This window comes from Protopterus annectens, chromosome 7.part0, assembly GCF_019279795.1.
Source record: "Protopterus annectens isolate FY-2018-M chromosome 7.part0, PAN1.0, whole genome shotgun sequence".
Classification (NCBI taxonomy): domain Eukaryota; kingdom Metazoa; phylum Chordata; order Ceratodontiformes; family Protopteridae; genus Protopterus; species Protopterus annectens.
This window is the reverse complement of record NC_056739.1, coordinates 514,668,213-514,685,636: the sequence shown is the minus strand read 5'-3', so window position 1 is coordinate 514,685,636 and position 17,424 is coordinate 514,668,213. Positions and strand designations below refer to the sequence as shown.

The following is a 17,424-nucleotide window of genomic DNA, read 5'->3' as shown; positions in this document are numbered from 1 at the left end:
TAGGAACATTAGGGAATGAGGTGTCACAGCTTAGCAACATTAGGTAATGAGGTGTCACAGTGTAGGAACATTAGGTAATGAGGTGTCACAACATAGGGAGATTAGGTAATGAGGTGTCACAGTTTAGGAACATTAGATAATGAGGTGTCTCAGCTTATGAACATTAGGTAATGAAGTGTCAAAGCTTAGGAACATTAGTTAATGAGGTGTCACAGTGATGGAACATTGGGGAATGAGGTGTCACAGCTTAGCAACATTAGGTAATGAGGTGTCACAGCTTAGCAACATTAGGTAATGAGGTGTCACAACTTTGTAACATTAGGTAATGAGGTGTCACAGCTTAGCAACATTAGGTAATGAGGTGTCACAGCTTTGTAACATTAGGTAATGAGGTGTCACAGCTTTGTAACATTAGGTAATGAGGTGATGAGGTGTCACAGCTTTGTAACATTAGGTAATGAGGTGTCTCAGCTTAGGAACATTAGGTAATGAGGTGTCACAGCTTAGCGACATTAGGTAATGAGGTGTCTCAGCATAGGAACATTATGTAATGAGGTGTCACAGCATATGAACATTAGGTAATCAGGTGTCAAAGTGTAGGAACATTAGGTAATGAGGTGTCTCAGCTTAGGAACATTAGGTAATGAGGTATCACAGCTTAGGAACATTAGGTAATGAGGTGTCACAGCTTAGCAACATTAGGTAATGAGGTGTCACAGCTCTGGAACATTAGGGAATGAGGTGTCACATCTTAGGAACATTAGGTAATGAGGTGTCACAGCTGGGGAACATTACGTAATGAGGTGTTTCAGCTTAGGAACATTAGGTAATCAGGTGTCACAGCTTAAGGACATTACATAATGAGATTTCACAGCTTATGAACATTAGGTAATGAGGTGTCTCAGCTTATGAACATTAGGTAATGAAGTGTCACAGCTTAGGAACATTAGGTAATGAGGTGTCACAGTGATGGAACATTGGGGAATGAGGTGTCACAGCTTAGCAACATTAGGTAATGAGGTGTCACAGCTTTGTAACATTAGGTAATGAGGTGTCACAGCTTTGTAACATTAGGTAATGAGGTGATGGGATGTCACAGCTTTGTAACATTAGGTAATGAGGTGTCTCAGCTTAGGAACATTAGGTAATGAGGTGTCACAGCTTAGCGACATTTAGTAATGAGGTGTCTCAGCATAGGAACATTATGTAATGAGGTGTCACAGCATATGAACATTAGGTAATTAGGTGTCAAAGTGTAGGAACATTAGGTAATGAGGTGTCTCAGCTTAGGAACATTAGGTAATTAGGTGTCAAAGTGTAGGAACATTAGGTAATGAGGTGTCACAGCTTAGGAACATTAGGTAATGAGGTATCACAGCTTAGGAACATTAGGTAATGAGGTGTCACAGCTTAGCAACATTAGGTAATGAGGTGTCACAGCTCTGGAACATTAGGGAATGAGGTGTCACATCTTAGGAACATTAGGTAATGAGGTGTCACAGCTGAGGAACATTACGTAATGAGGTGTTTTCAGCTTAGGAACATTAGGTAATCAGGTGTCACAGCTTAAGGACATTACATAATGAAATTTCACAGCTTATGAACATTAGGTAATGAGGTGTCACATCTTAGGAACATTAGGTAATGAGGTGTCACAGCTGAGGAACATTAGGTAATGAGGTGTCTCAGCTTATGAATATTAGGTAATGAAGTGTCACAGCTTAGTAACATTAGGTAATGAGGTGTCTCAGCTTATGAACATTAGGTAATGAGGTGTCACAGTGTAGGAACATTAGGTAATGAGGTGTCACAGCTGAGGAACATTAGGTAATGAGGTGTCTCAACTTATGAATATTAGGTAATGAGGTGTCTCAGCTTATGAATATTAGGTAATGAAGTGTCACAGCTTAGGAACATTAGGTAATGAGGTGTCTCAGCTTATGATCATTAGGTAATGAGGTGTCACAGTGTAGGTACATTAGGGAATGAGGTGTCACAGCTTAGCAGCATTAGGTAATGAGGTGTCACAGTTTAGGAACATTAGGTAATGAGGTGTCACAACTTAGGGAGATTAGGTAATGAGGTGTCACAGATGATGAGCATTAGGTAATAAAGTGTCACAGCTTAGCAACATTAGGTAACGAGGTGCCACAGCTGAGGAACATTAGGTAACGAGGTGTCTCCACTTAGGAACATTAAGTAACGAGGTGTCACAGCTTAGGAACATTAGGTAATGAGGAGTCACAGTGATGGAACATTGGGGAATGAGCTGTCACAGCTTAGCAACATTAGGTAATGAGGTGTCACAGCTTAGCAACATTAGGTAATGATGTGTCACAACTTTGTAACATTAGGTAATGAGGTGCCACAGCTTAGCAACATTAGGTAATGAAGTGCCACAGCTTTGTAACATTAGGTAATGAGGTGTCACGGCTTAGCGACATTAGGTAATGAGATGTCTCAGCATAGGAACCTTATGTAATGAGGTGTCACAGCATATGAACATTAGGTAATGAGGTGTCACAGCTTAGGAACATTATGTAATGAGGTGTCACAGCTTAGGATCATTAGCTGATGAGGTGTCACAGCTTAGGAACATTATGGAATGAGGTGTCACAGCTTAGGAACATTAGGTAATGCGGTGTCACAGCTTAGGAACACTAGGTAATGAGGTGTCACAGCTTAGGAACATTAGGTAATGAGGTGTCACAGGATAGGAACATTAGGTAATGAGGTGTCACAGCTTTGGAACATTAGGTAATGAGGTGTCACAGCTTTGGAACATTAGGTAATGAGGTGTCACAGCTTAGGAGCATTAGGTAATGAGGTGTCTCAGCTTAGGAACATTAGGTAATGAGGTGTCTCAGCTTAGGAACATTATGGAATGAGGTGTCACAGCTTAGGAACATTATGGAATGAGGTGTCACAGCTTAGGAACATTAGGTAATGAGGTGTCACAGCTTAGGAACATTAGCTAATGAGGTGTCACAGCTTAGGAGCATTAGGGAATGAGGTGTCACAGCTCAGCAACAATAGGTAATTAGGTGTCACAGGATAGGAACATTTGGTAATGAGGTGTCACAGCTTAGCAACATTAGGTAATGAGGTGTCACAGCTTAGCAACATTAGGTAATGAGGCATCACAGCTTAGGAACATTAGGTAATGAGGTGTCACAGCTTAGAATACTAAATGCAGACCTCTTTTATGGACTTAGTTTACTAAGTGAACCTCTTAAAATGACACTGTTAAATGAATCAAAAGAGCTTTTGTGTATCATACCATCCTTTGTCAGGCGATATTATGAACATTATTGAACAAAATTGGAATATGTTTAAGACCAATGAAGAAATTTACAAAATCTTGGGCAAGGGTTCACAATATAATTTTAAGACAGGAAATAAACTAAAGGGTTTGCTAGAGTGTAACAAGCAAACTCTATTACATAATGATAAAAAGCACATTAGGACAAAAATGTGGCACTTGGCAGTGCCAACACATATTAGAAAAGGAGAAAATTGCACTGGACAATGAATTTAAATACATTATGTACTTTAAACAAGGCCTTCTGGAGTGGTTTATATCACTATATTTGCCACATGCTTATTTTACTTTGTTGGTAAAATAGAAAGAGAGTGCCTTGAAAGTTAGAATTTATGAACATAACTATGACATCTCTGGAAGTAATGAAAATAATACATTATATAAGCACTCATTGATTTGTCACAATTGTAAGAAGTTTAATTTTGATATTTTAGAGCATGTAATGAAAGATCCTAGAGAGGGTATACAGGATAAAACACTTTAATATAAAGAACTGTTGTGGCAACTGAAATTAGGTGCCAACACCCCCTCCTGGATTAAATGATAGTATTTGTATAAGCCCATTGCTTTAGCTTAAAGCTGCAAAATTATATTTATTTTTTATTTTACTTGGTTTTTATTTGACATATGATGGGTCTATATCAGTTTGTCACAATGCAATTGCAGCAAACACCGGATCGTCAGCACTCATTCAGAGAAAATCATTTCAGCAATTCACTGAATTTACCAAGGGCAAGTAAATACTTGCCTTCACAGCACAACCTTGCCCTTTTCTCCACTGTAGTGTGATCTTGGAGTTGGTATGTATAGTTGGGGGTGGGTGTGAAGCCCCCCATTGATTGGGCTCGATTTACGTAGCTGTCAGTCTACTCTGCTGTACAGCAAGTATTTACTTGCCCTCAGTAAATTTAGCAAATCGCTGAACGATTTTCACTGAATGAGTGTCACTGATCAGGTGTTCGCTGCAAAATAATTGTTCTTACCTAGAGCTTGCCTGTGGTCAGTTACACAGGATGGATCTTAGCTCAGCAATTTCTTGGACTTTGCTTCCATATGGTTTGACACCATTAGGGCATATATGGTGCCCAAAATAATGAAGTTCAGTTTTATTAAAGCAGCATGTGACTTGATTAAGTTGAAGACCTGAACTTTTGTTTGCAGCATTGTTTCTAATCTCAAATTGTGTGTCTGGACCAGACACCAGGATGTCAGGTATAGTTACCACAAAACCATCCAGATTCTTAAGTAAATCTGTAAACTGACATCTAAAAACCTCAGGTGCAAATGTTATACCAAAAACAGTCTTCTGAAACATCTTTCCATGGGGTAATGAAATATGACAGCTTTTGGCTTTCACTATCTGGTGGAAGTTGCTAGAAACCACTGAAAGCCTTTACTAGTTTTAAAGGCAGTAGATAACTCTTTCATCCACAATGGGCTCACAGAGCCTTTTTAAATTAACAGAGATTCTCACTCAGCCATCCTTTGGATTACTGTGCCTATAGAAGAACACACATCTTGTTCAATAACACTATATTTAATGCCAGTGGTCTGCATTTGTTTCAGTTCTGTTTCCAGTTTGATTTATTCTTGCTATTGAGCCCATTTCCATGCCATAGCTCCGTTGAACAGAGTATTTATGCACAAACCATTCAGCATATACATCCAAGACTCAAATATGTGACCCTTCAAATCAGACCTGGCAAAATATTTACCAAAGCACTTGAGGTTGCCTATGGGGCTACAGATTTCATTCACTGTCTACTGCAAGAAGGATCTGGAAACTTTGATATGTCGCACATGACATCATAGTAACATCAGCATCTCTGTCTATTTTAAAACTCACATGTTTGATGAATCAGAATTTTTAGTTGCCCATTAGCATCTACATCATCAACAGTAGCAAGTGAACCCAATAAAAATATTTTCTGCACATAATTGCTAGTTTCTTCAACATTTTCAGTAGCAATCTCTTTAATGTGCTTTTGTTTATAAGCTACAGCAAAGTGGCCCAGCGTCTTGCATCTCTTACACCATCTGCTCCAAGTTATCACGATAACTGTGAAAACTCATGCATTTGCAATTATCATCCCTCAGTCTGCTTCTAGAACATTCACTTTCTCCACTTCACATTATGCCTTTTGCTTAACTTGCCACTAACTTCACTTCACACATATCACTTGCCATAAGTTATCAATCTGTTTTTTTTTTCAGTAATTCATTTATGCAAATTGGCATTGCCTCTTTAGCTATTTGCATTGTCTTTTTAAAAGTTAGATTAATTTCAAGTTGTAACTTTTGTGACACAACCATTTCTTCCAACCCAGTAATTACTTTGCATCTTATCTGCTCTTCTTTAATAGGTTTATAGGTGTGTACTAGGCTAATGGCCCTGGAGCCTTTACAAGCCTAGCCCAAGTGCCCTGACATTGTGCCGCCTGATGTTAGTTCCCAGTGCCTCTGTCAAGTAGAACCACTGCAATGATTCCCAGGGTGAACTTTCTATTTCCCATCCACTCATCAAGATCTCTCTTGAAGAGGGCCAGTGAGGTGCTCTGCTTGACATGTATGGGAAATCTATTCAAGAGCATGGACAGTCTCTGGGTTATGAACCTATCCTTCCAGCATGTTCTGTTGATTGTGGTAATGAGGTTGAGTTGTCTGGAGTGAATGGTGAGGAGGGATTTGGATTTCTTTAGATGTAGCATTTCTAGCAGAGCTGGGTCAGACATGGCTTTGTAAGTCAAGCAGAGATCGCCTCTTAGTAGACGATATGAAACAGAGAATAGGAATTTTTTGAGACTGTCCATGTAGAACATGTGTTTAAGTCCTAAAATCCTCTTTGTGAGGTACTTTTGTGGCCTTTCCAGCTGTTGCATTTGTCTAGTGAGGTACATGCCAAATGGGGCATTATACTCGATGATTGACCTAATGAGGGAAGAGTAGAGAGAGAGAGATGATGACCTCTTTCTTCCTGGATGCAAAACCCTTGGTAATGAGATGTGCCACATAGAAGGACTGTGGTTTTAATCCCATTAAAACCACAGTTTACTGCCTTTTTATATAATACTCCAACAGACACTTCCACATACTTACCATTTGCTTGTATATATCTGCAAAAAATCCTTTTCATGTAGCATATTTCTTTTTTGTACAATTTTCATTGAGTTTGCTATGCATGGACTCTCATATATAACTCTGACCCTCAGTTAATGCAAATGAGCTTAATATGGACTCAACCTGTTTGCCCAGGGTGTTCAAAAGTTTTTTACCTGGATTATTACTGAGAACTTATACAGTTTCATTGCTATATGGAATTTTGTGCATCTCCATCTCTGGGCAGGCCAAAAGAATGGTTTTAAAGAGTAGAATGAGTACTTTGCAGGGCAATATTTTGTTTTTGTGTTAAATATCTCTGATGCTTTTGGATCTCATGGCAATTAGTGGCATGGTTTTATAACCTGTTATATTTAAAATATCTCATTTCTGACACCATGCCAAGTGCTGCTACAAAACACAGACCATTTCTATTCAGAATCATCAGAGAAATGCCATGATTCAGAGTAGGTTTAGCAAAATCGGTAACTTTATTATAGACAATATAACGGCACATAACTGATGTTAACACTTCAGTATATCACATTCAACTTCCCAACTAGTCAATACAATGTGTTATTTTGCAGATTTATTTTTAAATGGACAGTTTCATAAATCTGTATTAAAACAGCAGTACAATTTTATAAACTTGTACAAAATATACATGCATTTAGCAACTTCACTTTGTACTGTAATGTATCTCTGACTATCCACTGAAATCACACCAAATCTGGTTATTTCTCTAGTCACATTTCTGCAGAATATCAATTTTGAAACATAGCAGCTACAAATAACACGGCACAGCATTTCTAAATGCCATCTGATGATGTTCACTTTAGATGGACTTGCAGTATAGTATGGGACAGTCATATCATGTAACATAGTTCATGTACATTATGGTGCAAAAGTTAGTTATATGTAAGAGCACAATATCCAGCTGAAGATTTCTCCGAGTTATACATCCGGTAGTATTTTGCCCTGCTATGAACTTCTAGGAGTTTCACATTTGAGATGCATGGCAGTTCTGTTAGTCTGAGTAAACAATACAGAAATTAATTTAGTAGGATACAGGGCCGAATTCAGAGGTTATCATGATGTGTACGTAGTGTACATGACCTTTTTGTATTCAAAGACAGTCCTAACATGTTACTTTTGCATGAAGTAGTAAAGTGCCACTTCAGGCTATCTTTCCAGCAGTGCTATATGCTATTGAGGCAGTTTGGGGTGAGGTATGTGCTTTCAGCCCTGGAACTGCCTCCAGGAAGGCATCTACTCACCAAACAATTCATATAAATGCTTGGAAGTGTACACTAGTTTGGCCCTTGCTACCACATTGTGGTAGTGAACACAGCCAAAAGTCCTTGCTTAGCCATCCTGAGTAGAGGTAAGTACTGGGCTGTTAAGTGGTAAAGTAGGGTTAAGAGGTGCCTACATGTGTGTATGAGGGGGGCTGCAAGTGTAAATATGTGAATGTGCACCTGCCTGGGAGGTAACAGTTGGGGGGGGGGGTAGAGGGATTGTGTTGGGTGTAAGAGTGTGTGTATGAGTGAAAGGTTGAGCATGTGAGTGAATGCCATTCAATGCATGTGTGCGTGTGTGTGCGTGTGTGTGTGTGTGTGTGTGTGTGTGTGTGTGTGTGTGTGTGTGTGTGTGCACGGTTGGGTAGAGGTGGCCGTCAGCCTTACACACCCCGATGGACTAACAATCAGAGCTTGCAAAATTGAAAGGGGAGAATCAATAAACACCAGGTATACTACTCTCATGACAAAACAACACTTAAAAGAATCTGTGATTGGGGGGGGGGGGGCATTTGACACCAGAGTTGTTTACAGTACCATTCTTGTATTGTAATGACACTTAAAAAAATATTGCAGGAATAAGCAGTGGGAGGAGAAATACTAGACATCAGTGATACTACTCAAATGTCATAACGACACTTAAAACAGTATAGGGATCAGAGTGCGGGTCCCAGGGGTCTGGGGTGGGGGATGAAACACTAAACTCCAAGGCTTAATAATAGAAATAAAAAAGAAAAGAAAAACAGACTCTTGACCCAAACTTGTTCAGATTCCTTAAGGGCAGGTCATTCCAACTTAACCTGGACAATTTCTTTAACAAAGTCTCTGAGGCAGTGGAAAAGGTTAAATCAGTACACACTGCCTTAGTGGACCTTGCAAAGGTATTCTAGCACCATTCTACACTTGGCTATCATAGATATTCTCCCAACTAAATGTTAATCCTTATGTAACTCACTGAACCATAAACTGCCTCACAAATAGAACACAGGAAGTAAGAGTGAGTGGCTGCACCTCCACCCAAAGACCTGTCATTAGTGGAGTGCCTCAAGTTTCAGTCTTTGGGAAACTTCTCTTTGGTATTCACTTCTTGGAGGTCAAAGTTAATGTAAACAGATTGTAAATGACCAAGTTTACACATGACTGCAAACTGTGTGCTGTGACCATGATCTTAAAAGAGGGCCAAACCCAAACAATTAGTTGATGTCAAAACTATAGACTTAAACTGCATGCCAAGAAATGTATACTCGTATTATTTTGCACAAATGACTCCCTTTGTAAATACCCTATGACAACATCTCCCTGGAAATTGTTCTTGTAGTTAGAAATATGGGAACCAATCTTAACAAACTGTCCTTTGATCACCAAGTATCCGCTATTGCAAGGAAGTCCTTTTTCATTGTAATGATTATATTGAAGGGTATGGCATCCAGATCCAGGGACATAATTGCTCCTCTGTACTTAACACTCATTAAGCCAATCATCAAGTATAATGCACCTTTCAGTATGTACCTTTCCAAACATTTATCACAACTGGAATGACCATTCTGCTTACTCACTAAAAAAATAAAGGACTTTAATCATAAAGGCAACACAGATAATCTCAAAGTCTTGTCTCTCTTGTCAGTTACATACAGGCTACTGAGAAGCAGCCTCTGCCTCATGTCACTCCTGTTCTATTAGACCTATTATACATTCGGACGTGTATATGAAACACCTGCTCAAGGCACCTCAATCACCTTTGCAAGATTAGCAGAACATGCCGTAACTGCTATGTATCACAGACAATATCTCTTGTATGGAACTTGCTTGCTTTCCACATAAAACAAAGTGCTTCTCTTACTCTGTTTGAATGTAACTTGGATGAATGGATGGGCATCACCAAATTCACACATGATTTAGCTCCTGTTGACCTGGACATCACCGAATTCACACATGATTTTGCTCCCGTTGACCTGCTAGACATGCAAGTAACCAACATATACTCGTGAAACCCATCTTTTGAGATCATTATCGCAAACTGTATGGGATAATAATTATCTGGAAATGCAGGGTTAGGCTTTTTTAAAATCCTCTCAGATCAATAGGCTAGTAAGTACCTATGGATCTGTGAAGACATACTTGCATTAGTCCACTGCACTAACTGATAAGTTGGTGCAGTGGGTATCTTTTTTTTTTTTAATTATTTTTTCTATTTATGTCAAGGATCTTGGCATTAACCGATGTCTGGGACATACACCATATGAGATGGAGGTATGGGAAACATTAGGCATACCTCTCCAGCCTGTAAACAGCTTTTGCCCTAGCATGCATTTAAGGAATAATATGAAGTGTGAAACCTGAATGTCTGGCATTAAGGACTGTCTATAATCATCCGTACTGGAGAAAAAGGGGACTTTGTGGATGTTCTGATAACAGAGACTGGTATGGGGTATGTGGTGTTTGTATGTGTGCATGCATTTCCTGTCTGCTTATGGGTGTAAGAGAATGGCTGAAGGGGAAGGGTGCCTGTGCTTACGTGATGCATTTGCCACAATCATCTAACATGGGATGTGTTGATCTGCACTTGGAGTAGTTAACTGCCATTCAGAGACATGCAGATTAGCTGATATTGAGGCCTTCATGCAAAATACTGCATTATGTAAGCAGGATCTTTTGTTAATGAATCCCTTGGACAGTTTTTGTTATAGAAAGTAACAGAAAAACTGCAATATGCAGTATCTCACGTGAAATACAGAAATAAATAAGAAGCATAAATGAACTTGTACAGTCCTTTACCTGTACAAACTGTCTCCCCAAATAATTTAGTTAGCGTATTGCAGTCATGATGTAGGCTAACTCATACTTTTCTCTTCATATTGACAGTTTCAAACCAATGGATGTCAATCATGAAGCTATGAAGCATCTATAGCTGACAACTAATTATGCTGTTTTAGTCCACTAGCCACATGTAATTTTCCTTTGTGGAAACTGAGACCATTGTCTGGTTAAATATCTAGCTAAGAATTGCACAGTTTATGAGTGTAAAGTGATGAGAATCAAACCTAGCATTGCAGCTTGGTAGCAACTCATACTCGTAAAATGTCTAGCCCAAATCGCCACTTCATTACAGTGCAGCAACCTTATATTTATATATACATTTGCTTTTCACTCTGCATTATCTTGTAGCTACTAGAATGAGTTAATAAAATACTAAAGAATTAAATAAAATAGCATCTGTAACAATTCTAGTTAAAATCTGTAGCTACTCTATTACGGCAGTCTGTGCAAACCCTTGACTGACAGTTCACTCCTCCTTGTTGCTGTGGTATAATATCACCTCAATATCTTATTTGATAGATGAATTTAAGTCAGTAACTATGGATGTGTGCAAATTAGAAGCACCCCCCCCCGTCTTTGCAGAGGGCATTTTACTTAATCTCCTTACAGCAATCTGACACAGATGGTTGTAACAACTTCCAGTGAGCTCAGATTAGCATCTTGTTCTATGAAACTTAATCTGATGGATAAGTGAAATGCCCCTGTGTTAGAAAAAAAGAAGGAAACTGAGAAAAAAAAACAGATAAGGTAAAGAGAGGTGACACACAGAAGGCAGACTTCTGGAAAAAACTGAGAAGGTGACACTTCTCTCTGTTTCCAGGTCTGAGGATGGGACAGCACATCAGTGAAGAGTCGACAAAGGTAGAGATTGACGTTGCTGAGCTCCAGGAATGGTACAAGAAGTTTGTTGTGGAATGCCCCAGTGGGACTCTCTTTAAGCACGAGTTTAAACGATTCTTTGGTGTGAGTGACAATCAAGAAGCAGCCGAGTACGTTGAAAACATGTTCAGGGCTTTTGATAAGAATGGGGTATGTATTCACAGTTATGAATGAATTTGCTGAGATAAATATGTTGTAGATTACAAGCATTTTGTTATTTTTCTTTCTGCTCTTTTCTTGATTTGGTTGCTGTCTATCTGTGCTAAATAGAGGAAGTCAACGAAAGGATTACAAATTCTTGAAATGGTTCATTGGGAATAACTGGCTTCACACTTCCATGACTCATTTGCTGTAACTTAATTTGATATTTTGCTTGTAGGTTATAAAATGAAATTTCTTCACTTTGAAGGGCCATATTCATGAACAAAGATTTCAAGTTGAGGAGTCAGGCAAGTGTTTGTACGAATTTGCATTTGTGATTTTCAGCAGTCTTCTTTCATTTGGCATGTTAGGTCATATGAGAAGGGTACCTTTAAGAAAGTAAAAATGCAATCTGAATTTTTTTAAGTTGTTACAGCTCATGATTGAGAATGCATAGTGAAGTCAGGTGCCTCAGAACTGTATGAAATTATTTCTGTCAGTATTTCATTGCTATTTGAAACATTACAGTTTTATTGCCAGCTTGCATGGTACTTCAGCTCTCCTAAGCTGTGAGGCTTTTATCTTAGGTCATTATGTCTAGTAAGGTAGTAAACTTGAACCAATGCAAAGTTTTAGTGAATGACAAGCAAAGATCAATCATCTATGTTCCGATTTAATTTTCCACTGTTAAGAATTACTTCAAAGGGAAACAAACAAGATATAGCAGAATAGCACTGAGTATATGGGATTAGTATGAAACAGCGGTGGTGCAGTGGTAGTGTTGTTGCCACACACCAAGAGGTTCTCCCGTTCGATTCTCGGCTGGAGCACCTTCTGTGTGGAGTCTGCATGTCCTCCCCTTGGTCGAGTGGTGTTCGAAAGACGTGTGAATGGGTGTGCCTTTGTTGAAGGTTGGGCATTGGGCTGGCACCTCAGTACCATAAAAATTGACTGCCAATCATTAGCGGACAGGAGTTCCACTGTGGTGACCCCTAACCGGGAAAAGCTGAAAGAAAACAAATGACATTTGTATATACTTCTTTTTAACAGGATGAATAAACTGCACTGTCAGTTTACAAACATGGCAGATGATAATATGACAATATGGGTATTAGGAGACAGGGATAACAATACAGCTTATTTTGGGCTTACATTTACCCAGAATAAATACTTAAAAATATAAGGATGAAAAACTTCACAAATATGTATGGCTAGGATTGTAAAGATCCTATGAACCTTAAATTATATAAGAAAAAGTCAAAGCAGTTCAAAGAGACATGATGTACAAGACTTCTAGCCGTACAGAAAGGGAAAATAAAGTACTACCTGAGATACTCAAGATACCAACAGCTAAATATAAATGATGAGCTCCATGGAGATTATCTTCATAACAGAGATCTGTTTAAATTCCCTACAATGATTTGCCTTGTACATTAGCGGTGTTGGTGTGACAGTGCAATTGATGAATGTCACTCCCTGTGTACTAGTGCATCATGCAAATTGATAGAGTGGACTTTCAGCAAACTGCACCACAAAGACACTGTGTAATATGTAGTATGGTAGTATTCCACTGTGTTGCATAGCAGAAATGCCTGATTACTAGGCAAAGATTCCATAAAGCACTGGGGTGGGCAGCATGCAATAAAATGCTGCAGAGCTAAGCAGTGAAGCTCCCGGGGGAGGGGGGTAAGCAACCCATCTTTTGATGCCTATACTATGCAATGTTTTGTCCTATACTTCTTTGCAGGGCAGGAGTCAGCTACACTTTCTCAACACCTGGCCCCTTTCCTGTTCAAGTAGTGTTACATCCCACAATGCATTTCATCTTACTAGGTTACATTTGGCTATGGAAGATCTACATCTCCATGGTTAAATGATGATAATTTGGCAATAACATGCATAATCGTGCATATCTGTGAACTATCACTAGGTATAACTAAACACTTCAGTGCTGCAATTTAGAGATGCAGCTGTGGTATAATGGAGAGCTATTCTGTTACACAACCCTACCATTAACATACTGACAATGCTTAATGCAACCTAAAACTATGAAAGAAGTCTTAGACACAGCTATTCCTCACCAAGTTTATTACATGATGCTAAATACAGATATAAGATTCTCAATATACAACTAAACTAGGTGGAGAGATAGGTTTGTCACCCAGTACCTCCTCTGGCTCTGAAACAGACTTCCCATGCATATTAAGCAATGCAACTTTTTGCCATTTTTGAAGCATAGCTTGGGCAACTAGTTCGGTGATCTTAAATTTGCCCCTGGTTTTACAGGTACCACCCTCCTTGCAAAAGGTGGTAGAGCCTGAGGGCAGGTATTGGGAAAGTACGCATTGCATCAGGTCTAACTTGTCTTGTATTATCCTATGATCTAGTTTAAACTCATATTTTATTGCTAAGAAATGCTGACATGGAACCTCTGACTCAGTGCATGATACCACAATTATGTTAAAGATGAGTACGTAGAGATTTCAAAAGAGCCAGAACATATCTCCATGGGGAGAGTTCAGTATGCCCTACATGCAGTGAAATCCTATTGTAAAACAAGCCACAACACTTTATGTTTTTACTTCAGTTTCTGTGTCTATCAGAGAGCTATATTTCTAGATATTAAATATTCTTTTAATCTAATCCCAGACTGAAAATCCATTATTTCTGATTCTGATTGTCTGCTTGCATACTTGCCCTTTTCTGATCCTCTTCTGGCTATTGGCCTTATACTGACACATCCATATCCCCAACTCAGGTTTTGCGGTTAATGTCTTCATGGGCCTTATAACATCTATCACACCCTCCACTAACATTGTTATTGGGTCATCTTAAAATGTAGAGCCCTCACGTTTGCCATCACAGATCTAACATTTGTAGAAATTTCTACCCCCTATTTCTTATGCTAACGTTTCTCCTTTTAGTCTCATTGGGCAGTTTCTTGTTCTTGGAATGATGTCTTAACATGAGTGCCATTCCACCAAATCTTTGTTACCATCCCACTTTAATGTTTCACCTTAATGGTGATGTATGTATCGAGTTTGTCTTTCCAGACTTGTTGTTCTAATAAAGTAGTTAAGTAAATTTTTTCTGCATCCAGTGAGTTGACCACCACTGTACCACTCCCCTCCTATGACATCTTGAGTCCCAGTCCACAGCATGCTAGCCACTTATGTTCTGTTATATTATCATTTCAAGCACTACTTGCACATGAAATTGGAAGATTGGGCATGAACACAACTGACCCCTCCTTAGTGAGAAGTCCAGGCTATTTTATTTTGTTCTTATCTGCTTCATTTCGTACTCCTGCTGTGTACTGCTGAACAGTGGAGCCCTGAGTATGACCCAGGAGACTTGAGCTTGAGTAATGGGCTTCCACAATGAATGCCTTGGGGAAACATCTTAATGTTAGGTCACCCATGCGGGTGGATAATAGGGTCTCATGCCTGGCTGTATGCCTTGTGGTGGCTGGGAATTTCTAGCTTAAACATACAATAAGAGGTAAGGTAATTGCAAGCAGGTCATCCATAGCGGGGGTAGGTAGGAATGCATGTGCATACTAATTACATTACAGGGGTATGGGTTAATCATAGGTCATAAAGGAAAAAAAAACTGCCAGGGGTGAAGGCCTAACACCTCTTGAACTTTACTCCAAATGACAATGTCAACAACCAGTTAGAAAAGGAGAACAATCAGGTCAATAATGTGGTAGGACAGGCTAATGAATCAGGTAAGACCATCCCTCCAAAAAAGTTATTGTTCTTCTGATGTGATCATTCATGCCTACATTTGTGTTTGCATGTGCGCGCACACACACACACACACACACACACACACACACACACACACACACACACATATTGGGTCATACCACTTACAGGATGGTTTGTCTCACAACTTTGTTCAGAGTTTTAAAGCTGCAAAGGATGAGGAAGCTTCATCCAGTAGTTCTGGGATTGTCTCTGCCAGGTTCCACTTGCAAACTGTGAGATGCTGAACAAGTTACCTGACCAGAAAGATCTCCTTATTTGTCCCTGAAAGGAAGCACTTATCTGCAGGGGGCTCTTATCAAGTTAACAAATAAAAACAATTTATATCATAAATGGATAACATAAGAACACTCCGGTGGTGTAGAGAGATAAAGTCCTAACTATTGACCAGTTGGCCAGGGTTTGATTAGCAGCTCAGATGACTGACATAGTCGTAAGGAGAGAGGGTGGTACTATGGGTGTCTCCTGCGACGATCCCTGATGGAGGCTGGTGATGTCTTACTGGGAGGTGTGGTCAAAATGGGGGAAGGGTGGAAACATGCTGATGTGATGTGGAGGCAGGGAGATGCTCTCATCCCTTGGACACAACCACAGGATCTGCAGGAATGATGGGGTGAAACAGGGGTGGATGATAAAATATGAAAAAAAAATTGACATGAAGTGAGACAGCAGCAATCCCCAGTATGTCCTTAAGAACCATTGCTGGCCCCAGCTCAAATCCAGGCATTGGACCAGGGGTGATTGGAGTGCTAGAAGACCCAGAGAAGAATGTGGGACACTGGGACAGTTGTCAGAGTGACAGAAAAGGTGGAAAAGAACTCAAAATAAATAGGCACATACATAAAAAAATAAATAACATAGCTGACTGATGGAGCTCTGTATTGCCAATCTCAGCATCAGTTATGGTATTACCTCCATTCAGATTTAACTATGCCTGTCACACTTCTTTGACCCTTTAAACAAAAGAAATGGTTGAAAACAGCAAGTTGATGTGACAACACAAAGAACAGTTACTGGTACATTGGGTGCTTTTTTAAAAAAACAGAAGACTTTACCACAGATATTCTGCTCATTAGTGACACCCTGTGGGAATACTAATCTTTTTTTTTCTTTTTCCTGGATGTAAATGCCAATAGTAAGAAATGCAACATTCAAAGGGAAAAATCATTCCCAAAACTATTACAGAAGGTGCAGTCATTGTGTGTGTGTGTGTGTGTGTGTGTGTGTGTGTGTGTGTGTGTGTGTGTGTGTGTGTGTGTTATTACAGCAAAAATATTAGCTTTATTTGTATTTTTATTGAATCTTCATTTGTTTTGTAAATAGTTTGGAATCGAGATCTTGCTAGAATTACATTATTTCTGGACTTTTCATTTTTTCCATCATTAGCTAAGTATAGTACTAAAACAATTATTAATTCAAATGCCACCATGAAATCAAAACACTTAAAAAATGTAGGTTTAACATGTAAAAATACATGAATAGTTAAAACAACACAAATGTATAATTTTATTAACAACATAAAACAACTTAAAATTGCAATTGGTTAAGTGCTTTCAGCCCATACATAGAACTTCATCAGACCAAGTTACTACTTATTAAAAGGTAAATAAATACACTTCTGGAATCAGATGACTTTCTGCCATTAATGAGTTAACCCTTTTCATTTCAAAACAATTTTATTATGCTCTGCCAGATGTCATCTGTTTGGTACAATATTTGTGAAAACAGCTCGAGTGTGACACTGTGACTTGCAATTCTCAAAGAGGCAATCAGATCTGGAATAGTGTATATTTTTGCACAGAACAAAGTAAGACGCATACAGTATACTGCGTTAAAATTCACAAAGTGCTGCATTAAAATAAATACCAAAGGATTGTTTCCCACTTTATTTTTGCTTAATTTCAACTATACTTTGATACATGGGGTAACGATTCTTGCCTGTTAAATATAAGACATTTATGCTATTTGTCCTTTAAAGTCTGCAGGATCAGGATTTAATCTGAGGTCTAGACTGAGTCTGTAGCTCATGGTGTTACAAACAATATTTGAAATAGCCCAGGAGGAATATTGATATCATATACTAACTTTCACTACAGAAATA

The 17,424-nt window shown here is 39.0% G+C and overlaps 1 protein-coding gene across 1 annotated transcript in view; it reads left to right on the top strand.

The window, feature by feature from the left end:
* Window positions 1-17,424, top strand: part of GUCA1B (guanylate cyclase activator 1B) — a 96,296-nt gene that overhangs the window by 14,460 nt on the left and 64,412 nt on the right. Inside the window, exon 2 of the mRNA XM_044077121.1 lies at window positions 11,354-11,562. Coding sequence (XP_043933056.1) covers window positions 11,362-11,562 — 201 coding nt within the window. The 5' untranslated portion in view covers window positions 11,354-11,361. The remainder of the gene's footprint in view (window positions 1-11,353; window positions 11,563-17,424) is intronic.